Source organism: Oratosquilla oratoria, chromosome 20 (genome assembly GCF_046742065.1).
Source record: "Oratosquilla oratoria isolate Oo_2021 chromosome 20, ASM4674206v1, whole genome shotgun sequence".
Lineage (NCBI taxonomy): Eukaryota > Metazoa > Arthropoda > Malacostraca > Stomatopoda > Squillidae > Oratosquilla > Oratosquilla oratoria.
Window position 1 is genome coordinate 41517811 of NC_134796.1, and position 15410 is coordinate 41533220.

Consider the following 15410-nt stretch of genomic DNA (forward strand, 5'->3'; position numbering starts at 1 on the left):
AGAATGAATGAAGAAAGATTAATAAAAGAGGTGTGGAAGGCAGAGGTGGAGGAAGTGAACTTGAGGGGACAACCAAAGATGAGGTGGATAGATAGGGTGGAAGGGGCATTGGGAAAGAGGGGAATGTCTGTTGAGGAAGGATGGGAACGGGAGAAGACAGATGATGGGATGAATGAAGAATGGTTGTGTATGGATGATTCTGTGATGCATGAAAGGGAGTGGGTGGGGGATGGGGGGCGAGGGAGTATGTGTGAAAAATAATCTGACACAGCACAAAGGGATTTCTCCCTGTCTTCTCATTTTCTGCATGAGGGAATGGAAAGGGGGGGGGGGGGGTCATTGATTAAATGAAGCTGCCTTACTGTGGATGTACTGTGTCTTGCTGCATTGCTTCTGACCCAGGGCAGTGGGAGAAATGCAGTGATGACCTGTCATCCAGGAGGAGCCAAGATAAGAGGGAGGGAGGGGGGTATGTGGGGATGGAATGGGTGGGAGTGGATTTTATGCTTTTGTTCTTTGGCTACCTCCATTGTAAGGGGGAAAAGACTTTGGTATATGTATGTATATGGAAAATTGTATTTCTTCACATCCCTTAGACATGTGTTCTTCCTTAATTTACCTCCACAACATATAGATGTGAGCATAGATGATACTGTGATGTAAAGAAAGGAGTGGGGGTGGAGGTTAGAAAGTGGTTGTGTGAATGATATATATTTTGATGCAGCCTGAAGATATTTCTCTCCATCTTCTCTTTCTATGCATGAGGGAATGGAGATGGGGGGTTGCCAATGAAATGAGGCAACCTTGCTGTGGATGTACTGTGTCTTACTGCATTGCCTCTGACCCAGGGCAGTGGGCAGGATACAGGGATGACCTGTAATCCATAAGGAGCTAAGAAGAGAGGTAGGAAAGGGTGGTGGATGGGATTGAAATGGGTTGGAATGAAAGGGGTGGGAGTGGATATATACCTTCTGACTTGGCTACCTCCCTTATGTTATATACATGAATTGATATTCATGGAAATAATTATCTAATGATATATAATATGGTAATTAACAAAACAAATTATCATTTACATAATACCATTTTCAATACCAAAAAATGCAAAGTACTGGAAACAGAAAATAGCTGTAAAAGAACATGTCTAAACTATTCCTTGGGAAAAGAATCTACTACAAAAACAAAAGGAGAAAGATTTGGAAGTTTTGATAAATGACAACCTATCACCTGACAGATATATCAGCAGGATTGTGGGAGAAACATATGGACTGCTGCAGAAGATTAAAGTGGCTTTCCATTACATGGATGAAGAGATGAAAAAACTCTTAGAAACCCTGATACGTACAAGACTGGAAATTGCATCAGTGGTATCTCCACAGAGTGAGGCATATAAGCAAAATTGAGAGAATACAACAACCAAATTGGTTCAAATTGGTTCAACCAAATTGGTTCAATCAAATTGGTTCAACCAAATTGGTTCCCAGTCTGGCAGATATATGAGGAAAAAATAAAACCATTAGGTCTGCCAACTTTGAAAGATCAAAGAGAAAGAGGCAATATGATTACAGTATTCAGGTCAATAAAGACTACATTGATAAAAGATATCTCTTGATTCAGGATAGGAGGGCTTTAAGAGGTCATGAGGACAAACTGAGAAAGACTAAATATCTAAACAATGTGAAGAAATATAGTTTTCCATATTTATCAGGGCTTCTTCCCCCTTATAAGAAAGGTGGCAAAGTCAATGGCATGCACCCACTCCTACCTGTTCCACTACTATCCACCACCCTTTCCTTGTCATCCATCTAGATACATTAATACTTGGAATAGCTTACTAGGTGATGTAGCCTAAGCTCAAACAATACATGAATTCAAACCTAAATGTGATAATTGGAAATTAAGAATATATACTAAGTTGGAACTGTTCATGAATTTGAGGCAAGGCATAATAAATTGGAGAGTTGGAGACAAGACCCAACAAGTGTTGGTCCTTTCCTGTAACCTATACAGTACTGTACTACAATTAGGTAAATGCAATATATTTAGCATATATCATCCTATCTATGTCAATACATTTGTCTCCTTAACTTTTTGTAATGCAGGTAAATTGTTTTAGAACATTCAATTCTTACAAATGAAAACCAGCTAAAGACCTTATCTAGAATTGTTGATCTTGTTTTGACCAATCAAGCATGACCTCATTCACCCAAAGGGATGGAATTTGTGTAGAATTGTCAATGACTCCTTGTATGTATGCATGAGTGCATGTGTGTGTATCTGCACATGATATCTAAGATTATGCAGCATTTATACACACAAATATCAGCTTTGCTATGTGGTAAAAATTAATTATGTTTCATGAAAAACTAGTTCGAAAGCATTTTTTGATGCTCTTACTTATTACTCCAGGGTCTACGGTGGTGCCTACAGTGGTGACAGGTTCAGTTTCAGTGATGTCAGTAGTTGAGGTTGGTGTTTCAGTTGGGCAGGCACTCCCAGCTACAGATTCAATCCATGAAACAAATACTGTAATAAAAACAATTAAGATTTATGGATTAAACAAGATGGATGAAGGGGAAGTATATGCCTTGACTGGGTCACCCCTCTTATAAAGAGTAAAGGGCATTTGATAATAATGACAATCATGAAAAAGATGATGATGACAACAATAACAATAATGATAACTAGTAAGACTAGTAAAAGAGGTGTGGAGGGCAGAGGTGGAAGGAGTGAACATGAGGGGCGACCTAGGATGAGATGGATGGATGGGGTAAAAGGGAGTTGGAAGAGAGGGGATTGTCTGTTGAAGAAGGATGGGAGAGGACAGAAGACAGAGGTCAATGGAGAATGGTTGTATATGGATGATGGTGTGATGCATGAAGTGGAATGGGTGGGGGATGGGTGGGTGAGGCAAAGCACGGAGCTTCAGAAAAGTAATCCTCCCCTTCTCGAATCTCAAACAGCAAGTGCCTGGAAACACTGCATGCCTTGGTGGCAGCCAACCTTGGTCTTGCTGCCAGGCATACAAAAAAACATCTACCTTGCTCGGGATATTGAGTGCAAGGGACTCCCAATTTGTGGCATAAGTACTGACATCAGCATTATTGCATCCAAACTTATGGTGACTATGGTGTATGTGTATATATATATATTATATACATACATATAGGTACATATATATACACAGTGGGGGACAAAAACTTAGGCGGCAGAGCAAAAATAATAAATTTCCTCAAATAACCCACATTATCAGGTACTTATCAGCTCTTTAATACTTTGTTGGACACCCCTTTCTCTTGATACATTTGTGGAGATGTTTAGGGACAGAAGCTGCAAGATTTTGAAGCTACACAGGGTCTATATTCTTCCAAATATCCTTGATGGCTACCTCCAGCTTGGGGATTGATGAAGTTTCACACTCACGTAACTTATCTTTTGTGAGCACCCAGAGGTTCTCAATTGGGTTTAAATCAGGCGAATTACCTGGTCAATCTTTTATATACTCCACATCAGAGAATACAAACCATTCTTTAATGAGTTTAGCATTGTGACATGGTGCACCATCCTGCATGAAGACATCTGTTTTGCACTGAATAAAACAGTCCTTCAAATGATCTTTTTTAGCTCAAAATATTAGTCTGAATTCAGAGTTACATTTTTTTTGGTAGTATCACTAGTGATCCCACAACATGGTAGCTAAAAGCACCACAAACCATCAGTGAATCAGGATGTTTAACAGTACTGTGTGCGAATTTTGGGTCCAAAGAATCACTGCCAGGATGATGGTACACTTTGCCAAGACGGTTTCCAGTAACAGTGAAAGTGGCTTCATCACTCCACAACATATTTTTCCACTTCTCCACTGCATAGCGTGCAATGGTGGGCCAAGAAAACTCGTGATGCTGGTGGACTGATCCACCATTACAGAACAAGCCCATAGGGAGGCCCAAGAACACTACTCGTACTCTGAAGGTACAGTACTGAGGAGAAAGATGGATGCTAGTCCACGTATAACAGCAACACAGTTGAAGGAAAAGAACCCTAAATTACTTGGTCATATGCCTATGAGAACAGTATGCGACCACCCGCATGATGATCTGCAATTCTCACACCACAATGCTCGCAAGAAACCACTTGTATCCATAAAACAGAAAAAGAACAGGGTTGTTTTTTTGCCACAAATATTTACAGTGGGATGTGGAGAAGTGGAAAAATGTGTTGTGGAGTGATGAAGCCACTTTCACCATTACTGGAAACTGTCGTGGCAAAGTGTACTGTTGTCCTGGCAGTGATCCTTTGGACCCAAAATTCACACACAGTACTGTAAAACATCCTGATTCACTGATGGTTTGGGGTACTTTTAGCTACCATGGTGTAGGATCATTAATGATACTACCAGAAAATGTAACTGAATGCTGACTGATATTTTGAGCTACTTTATGATCACTTGGAGGACTGTTTTATTCAGTGCAAAACAGATGTCTTTATGTAGGATGGTGCATCATGCTACACTGCTAAACTCATTAAAGAATGGTTTACATTCTCTGATGTGGAGTATATAAAAGATTGGCCAGGTAATTTGCCTGATTTAAACCCAATTTACCTAGTTTTAATATACGGGAGGAGAGCTATGCTTGTGGTGACACGTCTTTGTATCTCTCCGCATCATGTTTTATCTTAAAATCTTGTATAGTGTTTGCACATACTGTTTTGTTGTTTAATTTGTTCCATGTATTTATCGCTCTGTGTGGGAAGCTGTTCCTTTTCAAGTTTTTTCTATAACTATCCTTTTTCAGTTTTTTCTGTGTTCTCTCATTTGACCATTGTCCCACACTAACAAGTCGTTCCTGTCTAAAACTTCCATTCCTTTCATTATTCTGTAGATAGTCAGCAAATCTCCTCTTTCTCTTCTTTGTTCCAGAGTTGGTAGATTCAATTTGGACAGTCTTTGCTCATATGTTAGCTCGGCGAGAGTCGGTGCTAGTTTGGTTGTCGCTCTTTGTAATCTTTCTAGTTTCTTAATATTCTTTTTGGTACTGGGTGTCCAAAGTGATACTGCGTACTCAAGTTTTGGTCTTATTAGTGTAGTTAGTATTTTCTTTATCATTTCTTCATCCATATAAGCAAATACCACTTTGATTGACCTCAATGAGTTGTATGTTTCTCTGAATATTTTATTTGTATGCTTATCTGGTTTCATGTCCTTTCCAATCATTACTCCAAGATCTTTTTCCGAGTTTGATCTTTTTATTTTTTCTTCCCCAATTCTGTAAGCTTTCCAAATTCCATTATACTGCATTTCTTTATATTAAATTTTACTTCCTACTTTTGAGTCCAATTCCATATTGTGTCCAGATCTTGTTGCAATGAGTTACAGTTCTCTTCCGTTTTTACCTTCTTTAGTAATTTTGCATCATCTGCAAAGAAATTCATATAGCACTCCACGCCTTCATTCATGTCATTAATGTATATGGCGAACATGATCGAGGCCAGTACTGATCCTTGCGGGACACTGCTTTTTACTTCTTCCCAATTGGAGAATTTTTCTCTAATTACAACTCTCATTTTCCTCCCAATCAGGAAGTCTTTCATCCATTCCAATAATTTTCCTCTGATGCCACCTTATGACTCTATCATATTTATTAGTTTCCTATGAGGTACCTTATCGAATGCCTCTTGCAGGTCCAGAAAAGCACAGTCCGCCCATCCATCTCTTTCTTGTATTATGTCTACTAATCTTGAGTAAAAGCAGATCAAATTTGTTGTGCATGATCTCCCTTGTCTGAATCCAAATTGATTTGGGTTCAGTATAGATTTTTCTTCCAGATATTTAACCCATCTGCTTTTAACAACTCTTTCACAAATTTTTGCTATTGTGCTTGTTAGTGAGACCGGTCTGTAGTTAGATGGATCTTTCTTATCACCTCCCTTATAAATTGGTACAATGTTTGCCTTCTTCCAGTCCAATGGCACTTTTCCTTCTTTAAGTGAGAGTTTAATTATATTATATATTTTGTCAGTTAATTCTTCCATACATTCTTTCAGTATCCAGTTTGCAATTCCGTCTGGGCCATGTGATTTTCTGACATCAAGGGTTTTAATTTGATCACTGATTTCTTTTTGTGTTACGTTTACTTCTTTCATTGCTGGGGATAATTCTCTCTCTCTATCTACACTGTTAGCGAGTTTTCTATTGTGAATACTGATCTGGAGTGGTTGTTCATAATTTCAGCCATTTCCAGTTCTTCTGTATATTCCTTTTTATCTTGGCGCAGTTTTTCTATTTCTTGTTTGTTTTTCAGTTTTCCATTTACATACTTGTAAAATAGTTTGGGTTCTTCCTTATATTTTTCTATTATCTTTTTTTCATAATTTCTCTTTTCATCTCTGCATATTTTTACATTTTCGTTTCTCAGTTTGATGTACATTTGCCATTTGCTTGGTTTCTTATCTCTTTTCCATTTTTTCCAAGCTTTGTCTCTTTTGTCCTTAGCTTCACTATATCTTTTGTTGTACCAGCTCTTTAGGTATGCTTTTTCCATTTTTTGTTGTGGTACATATTTGTTCACTCCTTCATTATAAATTTCTTTTAGTATGTTCCATTTTTCTTCTATCCCTGTATCTTCGTTTTGGAATTTTTCCCAGTTTGCATTGCGAAAGAATGTTTTAAGTTTCTCAAAGTTTGTTTTGTTATACATAGGTCTTCCTATTCTATGTTTATCATTTTTGCTTTGATCCATTTGTTCTTTCAATTCCATTTCTATTAGTATGTGGTCACTTTTTCCTATCGGAGTTTTATAATAAATTTTTTCAATAATCTCAGGTTCTGTCGTAAGTATTAAGTCCAATTTGGAGGGTTCTTCTTTTCCTCTGTATCTAGTATTTTCTCTAATCCACTGGGTCATTGTGTATTCAATGGTCAAGTCAAGGAGTACATTACCCAGTGTTTCTCTTCCCCCCCTTCACTGTCATTTCTTCCCAACATATTTCTTTTGAATTAAAGTCACCCATAATTACTGTATTTCCTCCACCTCTTAGTATTTCAATTAATTCATCTTTTGTATCTTCTAGTAACTCGGAATGATCCCTTTCTGTCCAGGCTTGTGTTTTAGGAGGTACATATACCACTGCAAATTTTCTTTTCTTCATTTGTTTACCTTTGACTTGTACCATAATTGATTCTACATTATTTTTTCCTTCAGTTATTTTTGTTACTTTTAAATCTTTCTTGGTCAAAATTAGAGCTCCTACGCCCTGTTTGTTCTTTCTATTCTTTGTCCAACAGTTGTATACACCTTGTCCCACCTCTGGGTGCTCATAAAAGATAAGTTACGTGAACACAACACTTCATCAATCCCCAAGCTTGAGGTAGCCATCAAGGATATTTGGAAGAATATGGACCCCGTGTGGCTTCAAAATCTTGCAGCATCTGTACCTGATAATGTAGGTTATTTGAGGAAATTTATTATTCTTACTTTGCTGCCTAAGTTTTTGTCCTCCACTCTGTATATATATATATATATATATATATATATATATATATATATATATATATATATATATATATATATATATATATATATATATATATATAATGATAACAATAATAAATAATAATAATAAATGTTGCTTCAAGTTTTGATGACTGGAAACCTGAGCCCCATAGCAGGTGGCAACAATAATTGGACCCTACCATAGATTTCTCTGGGAAGAGTTTTTGAATTGATGTGTTGTTATTGTGGGGCTTTTTGTAAGTCAGTAGCTGAAACTAATAGAATGGGAACAGTAAATGAGTTTCAGCTCTCCTTGTGCCTCAATGGTTTAGTAAGTTCAAAGTTGATCTTGGGCCCAGTCCAGACACCAAGTGCCATGCACTTCCAAATATAAATGAGGAAATTGATGGGTTTTGAAGACAGGTGGAAAGATGATAATTCTCTCTGATATCCATCAATGAATTCACATTTATACAGGCAAGATGGAGTCATGTAGCCTATTGATGAACTCACCTGTGAACCTAGCAAATACTGCAGGAGCCCTCCGACCTGCACAGCCAACACCCCAGGAAACAATACCAATGAGAACGTACTTTCCACCCTGCAGGGTCACCATTGGGCCACCAGAGTCCCCCTGGTCAGAGAAATAGATAATTAAGAAAACATGGGCATCAGACCAGCTTAATTGTATATGGCAACTCCTTACCAACAAAAGTTCTTCCACTTCTATGATAGAGAAGCAGGTGGGATGATGAGGTGAAGGTGGTAGGGGAAGAGAAGAAGTGAGCATATGAGATTTGGTTGCAAATTAGAACAAGAGAAGCATATGATAGGTACAGAAAGAGGAGGGAAGAAAAAATCAAATTGAGGGAGGAAATGAGGAGGACAAAAGCAGTTTTTATTTTCCTTCTTGGAAAGAAGTGAAAAGAGTGTGGTGATGAATCAGGCAGAACAAAAAAGGTTAAAGGATGCAGATGGACAGATGTTAATAGAAGCAAAGGTGGTCAGGGGAAAATAAGTAGAATAGTTCAAGGATTTGTTGAATGTGAAGTAGGTTATGGAGGAATTAATTGTGACAGTGATAGATACTAGGAAAATGATGGGAAAAGAAACTGACAGGGATATAGGAAAAGATGAGATACAAAGAGCATCGAATGTGATAAAAGCTGGTAAGGCACCTGGGTTAGATGGGTGTCACATAGTGTCTGATGAAGGGAGGAACATTTATAATGGACTAGCAATTGAGATTGTTTAATTTGTACCTCAGGGAAGGAAATGTGCCAGAGAATGAGATGGATGTATGGTGGTGAAGTGGATCTTGGGTAAAAGGGTAATGTCTGTTGAGCAGGAACAGGAAAAGGAAAGACATGGGTGTGAGTGGAGAATGGTTGCGAATGGACAATAAACTGACGTGCCCAGAAGGGATTGCTTCTTGTTTCCTTCATTCACATATGAATGGTTGAGGAAGGAGGGGTAACCAACTTTGGCTGTTGGGCCCTACAGCAGATGTGCTGTGTCTTGCTGCATTGCTTCTTAACTGGGCAGAGGGTAGGGATGGCTATTTATTCAAAAGGAGCTAAGATAAAAGGAAAACAAATGGGTGTTGGATGGGTGGGTATTGGATTTACAAACCTTGGCTGACTACCTCTCTTGTAAGGGGGAAGAATCCTTTTGGTATATAGATAGATAAATAGATAGATGGACAGAAAAATCACTATATGGATCCCAGAGATCCAGAAATTCACAAGGGGTTTCATTACATTGCAGGGGCCCTTTCCTCCTTCTTGATATCCAGCGCAGATCATACTTGGAGTGATGGGATAAAACTTGTAATATTTAATGCACTCCTGATTGGTCATTGTTGGTACTGTGACTTCCTGCAGAACTATCGCAGTTTCTCCACCTACGGACACAAGGGAACAATGTTACATATTAGCGTACATGTGGCACAGTGTGTCTGTCTTCTAATGAAGGTGAGGATAATATGCCAAGAAGTGTGTCGGTCACAGTCAAACCTGTCACTTTTGCCCAATGGTGTTGGGACATGTAACATTTCTGTCCTCATACATACTATTTATTGGCCTCATCAGCTTTCCTCTCCAGTCTCAAGGATTTCCACATTGCTCCTTTATCTAATGTCATAAACCTTTTCTGAGTCCAAAAATGCCATGTTTAGATATTTTTCACCCATCACTATATTTTTTATTAATTTATTTTTATTTTCATTTATTTATTCTTGTTTTTTTTTACTTAGTTGTAACAGGATGAATGTTTGATCCACAGACATAAAAGCACACTTCTAAACAGTGTATAATATCATCATTTAAGCTCTACCAACTCCAACACTGGCCATCCATTCCTCATAGTCTTCTCCTGCAATACAATTAGGCTAATTTTCTACCTCATTTTTTACCTACCTTCTTCCAATCTCCCCCAGCCAGTGACAATTGCATCAACTGAGCTGTAGTCGTTGTTCATGTCAGGCATACATGCTGGTCTGACCACATTATTCAACTGGGCATTCTCAGCAAGGCGGATAAGAGCGATGTCATTGTCTATGGTGTCACTATTATAACTGGGATGTATGATGACACTATCAACACCAAGGCGCTGGACTTGTACTGTTGTATCGGAAAGGTCATGGTGTCCAAGTAGCACTTCAAACCCTTGTGGATTACTTGCCATGCTGTTGTTTAAGAGGTTAAAGAATAAAAAATATATGTATCTATATACTGTATGCATGCATATTTCTAGGGTCACATGTAGTATGCAAAGTAGGAGAGAGGGTGGAGGTGAATTGAAGATCAGGGGCTCCCAATCTAGGGCACATGTGCCCGCAGTGGAACATTTGCTCTTTTCAGGGAGTACATTAGGCTATTCAAGCACAATAGTTATTTCCATCAACATGGCTTTGTGAGTCAGCTTTTTCAGAGCTGCTAGGAATTAGATAAAAGTATTGATCAAAACTCAAAACATGTATTAATGAGCTCATTGCCAAAAACAAGCTCAACCATCTCATTAGCACTGCTTAGTTTTGGTTACCAGAGCTGGGTGCATTACTGCTGGACAGTTAGTGCATTACCGTCAATGCATTACCGAAAAATCTGGGGTGCATTACTGTCAATGCATTACTGATTTTAGTTTCTTTAGAGTGGTCTGCATATATATATATATATATATATATATATATATATATATATATATATATATATATATATATAAGAACATAAGAATAAAGGAGACTGCAAGAGACCATAAGGCCTACACTAGGCAGCTCCGTATCCATCACCACCTGTCGTCCCCATCCATAAAGTTGTCTAATTATTTTTTAAAACAACTGATAGTTTCAGCACTTACTACATGGTTACTAAGTTTATTCCATTCATCGACCACCCTAGTAGTAAACCAATTCTTGCCTATTTCCTTCTTAAATCTAAATTTGTCCAGTTTATACCCATTACTGCGAGTCCTGCCCTGTTGTTTTATTATGATGACCTTGTTTGTATCTCCCTTGTTATAGCCTTTGATCCACTTGAACACTTCTATTAGATCACCCCGCACTCTGCGTCTTTCCAGAGAGTGTAAGTTTAGGTGCCTAAGCCTCTCTTCGTAAGGCAAATTTCAAGTCCATGTATCATTTTGGTCATTCTTCTCTGTACTGATTCTAGTGAATTTATGTCCATTCTGTAGGATGGAGACTAAAACTGTACCGCATAGTCAAGGATGGGTCTATCACTAGATAGAGTTTAATAATTACCTCTGCACTTCTATTCGTTACTGTCCTAGCAATGAAACCTAATGCTCTGTTAGCTTTATTTCTGGCGCTAATGCACTGCTTCCTGGTTTTAAGGTCCGGACTCACCAGAACTCCCAAGTCCCTCTCGCACTCAGATTTTTCTAAAAACGTGTTATCTAAGATGTATCTATTTTTGGGGTTGTGTAGCCCTATGTTTAACATGCTACACTTAGAGATATTGAAGTTCATTTGCCATTTCTCCGACCATGTTAACAATTTATTAAGCTCATCCTGCAGAATCTCTGTGTCGTCTCCTGACCCAATTAGGCATCCTATTTTAGTGTCGTCCATAAACTTACTAACATCACTATCTATCCCATTGCCTAAGTCATTTATGTAAATAATGAACAACAAGGGACCCAAAACTGAGCCCTGGGGGACCCCACTAGTAACATGGCCCCACCTAGATTTTATTCCATTTATAGTGACCCACTGTTTTCTGTTACTAATCCAAGCTCTAATCCATTCTAACACTTTTCCTCCTATGCCATGGGCTTTGATTTTATTTAGTATTATCTGGTGAGGCACCTTGTCGAACACTTCGCTAAAGTCAAGGTAAATAACATTGTAATTTTCATTGTCATCTGACGCCTTATATACTTTAGTGTAAAAGGATAAAAGATTAGTCACACATGACTTACCCTTGGAGAAACCATGCTGTGAATCATGAATATATATATATATATATATATATATATATATATATATATATATATATATGTATACAGTATATATATATATAGTATGTATATGTATACAGTATATATATATATATATATATATATATATATATATATCTATATATATATATATATATATACAGTATATATATATATATATATATATATATATATCACATATATATGTATATATATATGCATAAATATATATATATGTATATATATATATATATATATATATATATATATGAGTGGATGGGTGGTGAGATAAACACAGGGAACCGTTTAGGGATTTATTCTGACGTTTCGTCCTTACCAGGACTTCTTCAGAGTACATGCACATTCAAATCATTCACCCCCTAAATACCCGCCGAATCTATCCGCGTTCCACCATGATCGACCTGACCTCTCGTCCTCCTACGCTCTGCCTCGCGAAGTACCAAGCGGCTCGCCGTCTTTGTTAATTTAATAAACCCATCGCGGTGGTTGTTGTTCGGATGGGAAGCGATGTAAGCTGCTTCAGTTATTTTCCTTCTTTTCTTAGGAAGTCCTTTCTGCAGCACCTCTATTTTGTTCCAGTCTGGTAAGTGGCCGTGAGTATCTACATGAACCACTAGCGAGTTTGATACTCGGTGTGCCTTGATGTCATTCCTGTGCTCAATTGTCCGTTTCTTAATACCTCGGCTGGTTTCCCCGTAGTAGCTCACAGGACAGTTTCCACACGGTATCTTGTAGACGACACTGTTTTCTTCCCCGTTGGCCACGACTTTATTCTGGTTCTTAACAATGTCTCCTATTCTCATTCCCGTGCTGATCGCAATCTTGATGCCGGCTGTAGTGAGCAACTGTCCTAACGCGCCTGAGTGGCTCGAGTTTGGCACGGACAAATAATCCCTGCTACCATTTTCAGTCACGTCTCCTCTATATGGAAGTTTTAGAGAGGGATCATTTTGTAAAAATAATGGGTCGAAACACCTGGTTTCGATATGTGGATGATGTCTTAGTCGTGGCCCCCAAGAACACCAATTTGGACAACAAATTGAGGAGATTAAATAATGTCGAACGAAACATCCAATTCACTGTTGAACACGAGACAAATAACAAATTGGCCTTCCTCGACACCGTCATCTGGAGGAAAGAGAACAAGACCGCATTCTCGGTTCATAGAAAAAGTACAAATAAAGACGACATCATTCACTACTACTCCGGCCACAACGAGAGAATAAAGAGTGGAGTAGTAATAGGATTCTTCCTGAGAGCATACCGCATTTGTAGTGAAGAATTTATCAAAGATGAAATAGATTACATTTTCAACGTTTTCACCAAACTCTGTTATCCGGAAGGGCTGTTGTACCGACTTAGAGAAAAGGCTTTAAAGATAGCAAAAAGAAGCATACGGAACAGAGGAGATGTGACTGAAAATGGTAGCACGGATTATTTGTCCGTGCCAAACTCGAGCCACTCAGGCGCGTTAGGACAGTTGCTCACTACAGCCGGCATCAAGATTGCGATCAGCACGGGAATGAGAATAGGAGACATTGTTAAGAACCAGAATAAAGTCGTGGCCAACGGGGAAGAAAACAGTGTCGTCTACAAGATACCGTGTGGAAACTGTCCTGTGAGCTACTACGGGGAAACCAGCCGAGGTATTAAGAAACGGACAATTGAGCACAGGAATGACATCAAGGCACACCGAGTATCAAACTCGCTAGTGGTTCATGTAGATACTCACGGCCACTTACCAGACTGGAACAAAATAGAGGTGCTGCAGAAAGGACTTCCTAAGAAAAGAAGGAAAATAACTGAAGCAGCTTACATCGCTTCCCATCCGAACAACAACCACCGCGATGGGTTTATTAAATTAACAAAGACGGCGAGCCGCTTGGTACTTCGCGAGGCAGAGCGTAGGAGGACGAGAGGTCAGGTCGATCATGGTGGAACGCGGATAGATTCGGCGGGTATTTAGGGGGTGAATGATTTGAATGTGCATGTACTCTGAAGAAGTCCTGGTAAGGACGAAACGTCAGAATAAATCCCTAAACGGTTCCCTGTGTTTATCTCACCACCCATCCACTCATCTGTCTTACATATTTCAATATATATATATATATATATATATATATATATATATATACAGACGCTCCTCTACTTACGTTCATTCATTTTATGTTTTTTCGATTCTATGTTTGAACTGACAAAAAAAAAAAAAAAAAAAATTGAGTGAATTTTTTAGTTTAGCGCGCTCTCCATAGTTCAAACAATACTTGCGCATGACGCTGCGTCCATTGTTTACATTGCACAAACGACAAACTGAACATGCCTTACCTTATCCTCCTCCTCCTCCCCCCTCCTCCTCCACCATCTCAATTTATGTTGCTTGAATTTAATTTATTTGAAATTAATGTAATTATTTTACAATGTTATGTGTATAATTAATGATTTAGGGGTGTTTTATAAGATACGGTAATAGAATTTACGGATGTATAGTACAGTAACAACTTACGTTCATTTTCAACTTACGTTTGGCTGTTTGGAACGTAACTAAAACGTAAGTTGAGGAGCGTCTGTATATATATATATATATATATATATATATATACATATATATATATATATATATATATATATATATATACATATATACACATATGCAGTAACATTGAATGCTCTAAGAAAATTAAAATTGGTAATGCATTGATGGAAATGCACCCCAAATTTTTTGGTAACACATTGATGAAAATCTGGGGTACATTACTGTCAATGCATTACCGATTTTAATTTCCTTAGACTGGTTAGCCTTACTGCATACGTGTATATTTATATATATATATATATATATATATATATATATATATATATATATATATATATATATATATATATATATATATATATATACAGTAATGTGGACCACTAAGGAAATTAAAATCTGTAATGCATTGATGGATATACATCCCAGATTTTTCGGTAATGCATTGGTGGTAATGTCCAGCAGTAACACACCCAGCTCTGTTGGTTACATTGTTTTGAATAGTTTTGTATAATTAGTATTAATCATCATGAGTAATTTAGTTTATTAATGTTATAACCATTAAGATTCTTATGCAGTCTACACTATACAGATATGGTAAAAATAACATCAAAATATCACTTTTATGGTTTTTTCCCCTTAATTTTTAGGAGTACATTAAAATCTATAAAATTGCCCAAGGGGTACATAGGAACAAAAAGGTTGGGAACCTCTGCTGTAGAGGGTGGGAAACAAGTATCATAAGAAACAGGCACCTAGTAATGGATGCTATATGAGGGGGTGGTTGTGCCTATGACAGTGTATAGGTCAGAGACATGGAATTTAAGAGAGGCAGAAAGGAGAAGCTGAAATTTGATTGATATGAAGTATCTAAGAAGTACAGTTGGAGTTAAGGGTTGGACAATGTGAGA

The 15410-nt window shown here is 37.9% G+C and overlaps 1 protein-coding gene across 1 annotated transcript in view; it reads right to left on the reverse strand.

The window, feature by feature from the left end:
* The window catches only part of LOC143036492 (transmembrane protease serine 9-like), a 73319-nt gene that overhangs the window by 22664 nt on the left and 35245 nt on the right, over nt 1-15410 (reverse strand). The window contains exons 9-12 of the mRNA XM_076203902.1: nt 9911-10179; nt 9254-9396; nt 8007-8127; nt 2398-2526 (exon numbers count right to left, since the gene is read on the reverse strand). Of these exons, the coding sequence (XP_076060017.1) occupies nt 2398-2526; nt 8007-8127; nt 9254-9396; nt 9911-10179 (662 nt within the window). The remainder of the gene's footprint in view (nt 1-2397; nt 2527-8006; nt 8128-9253; nt 9397-9910; nt 10180-15410) is intronic.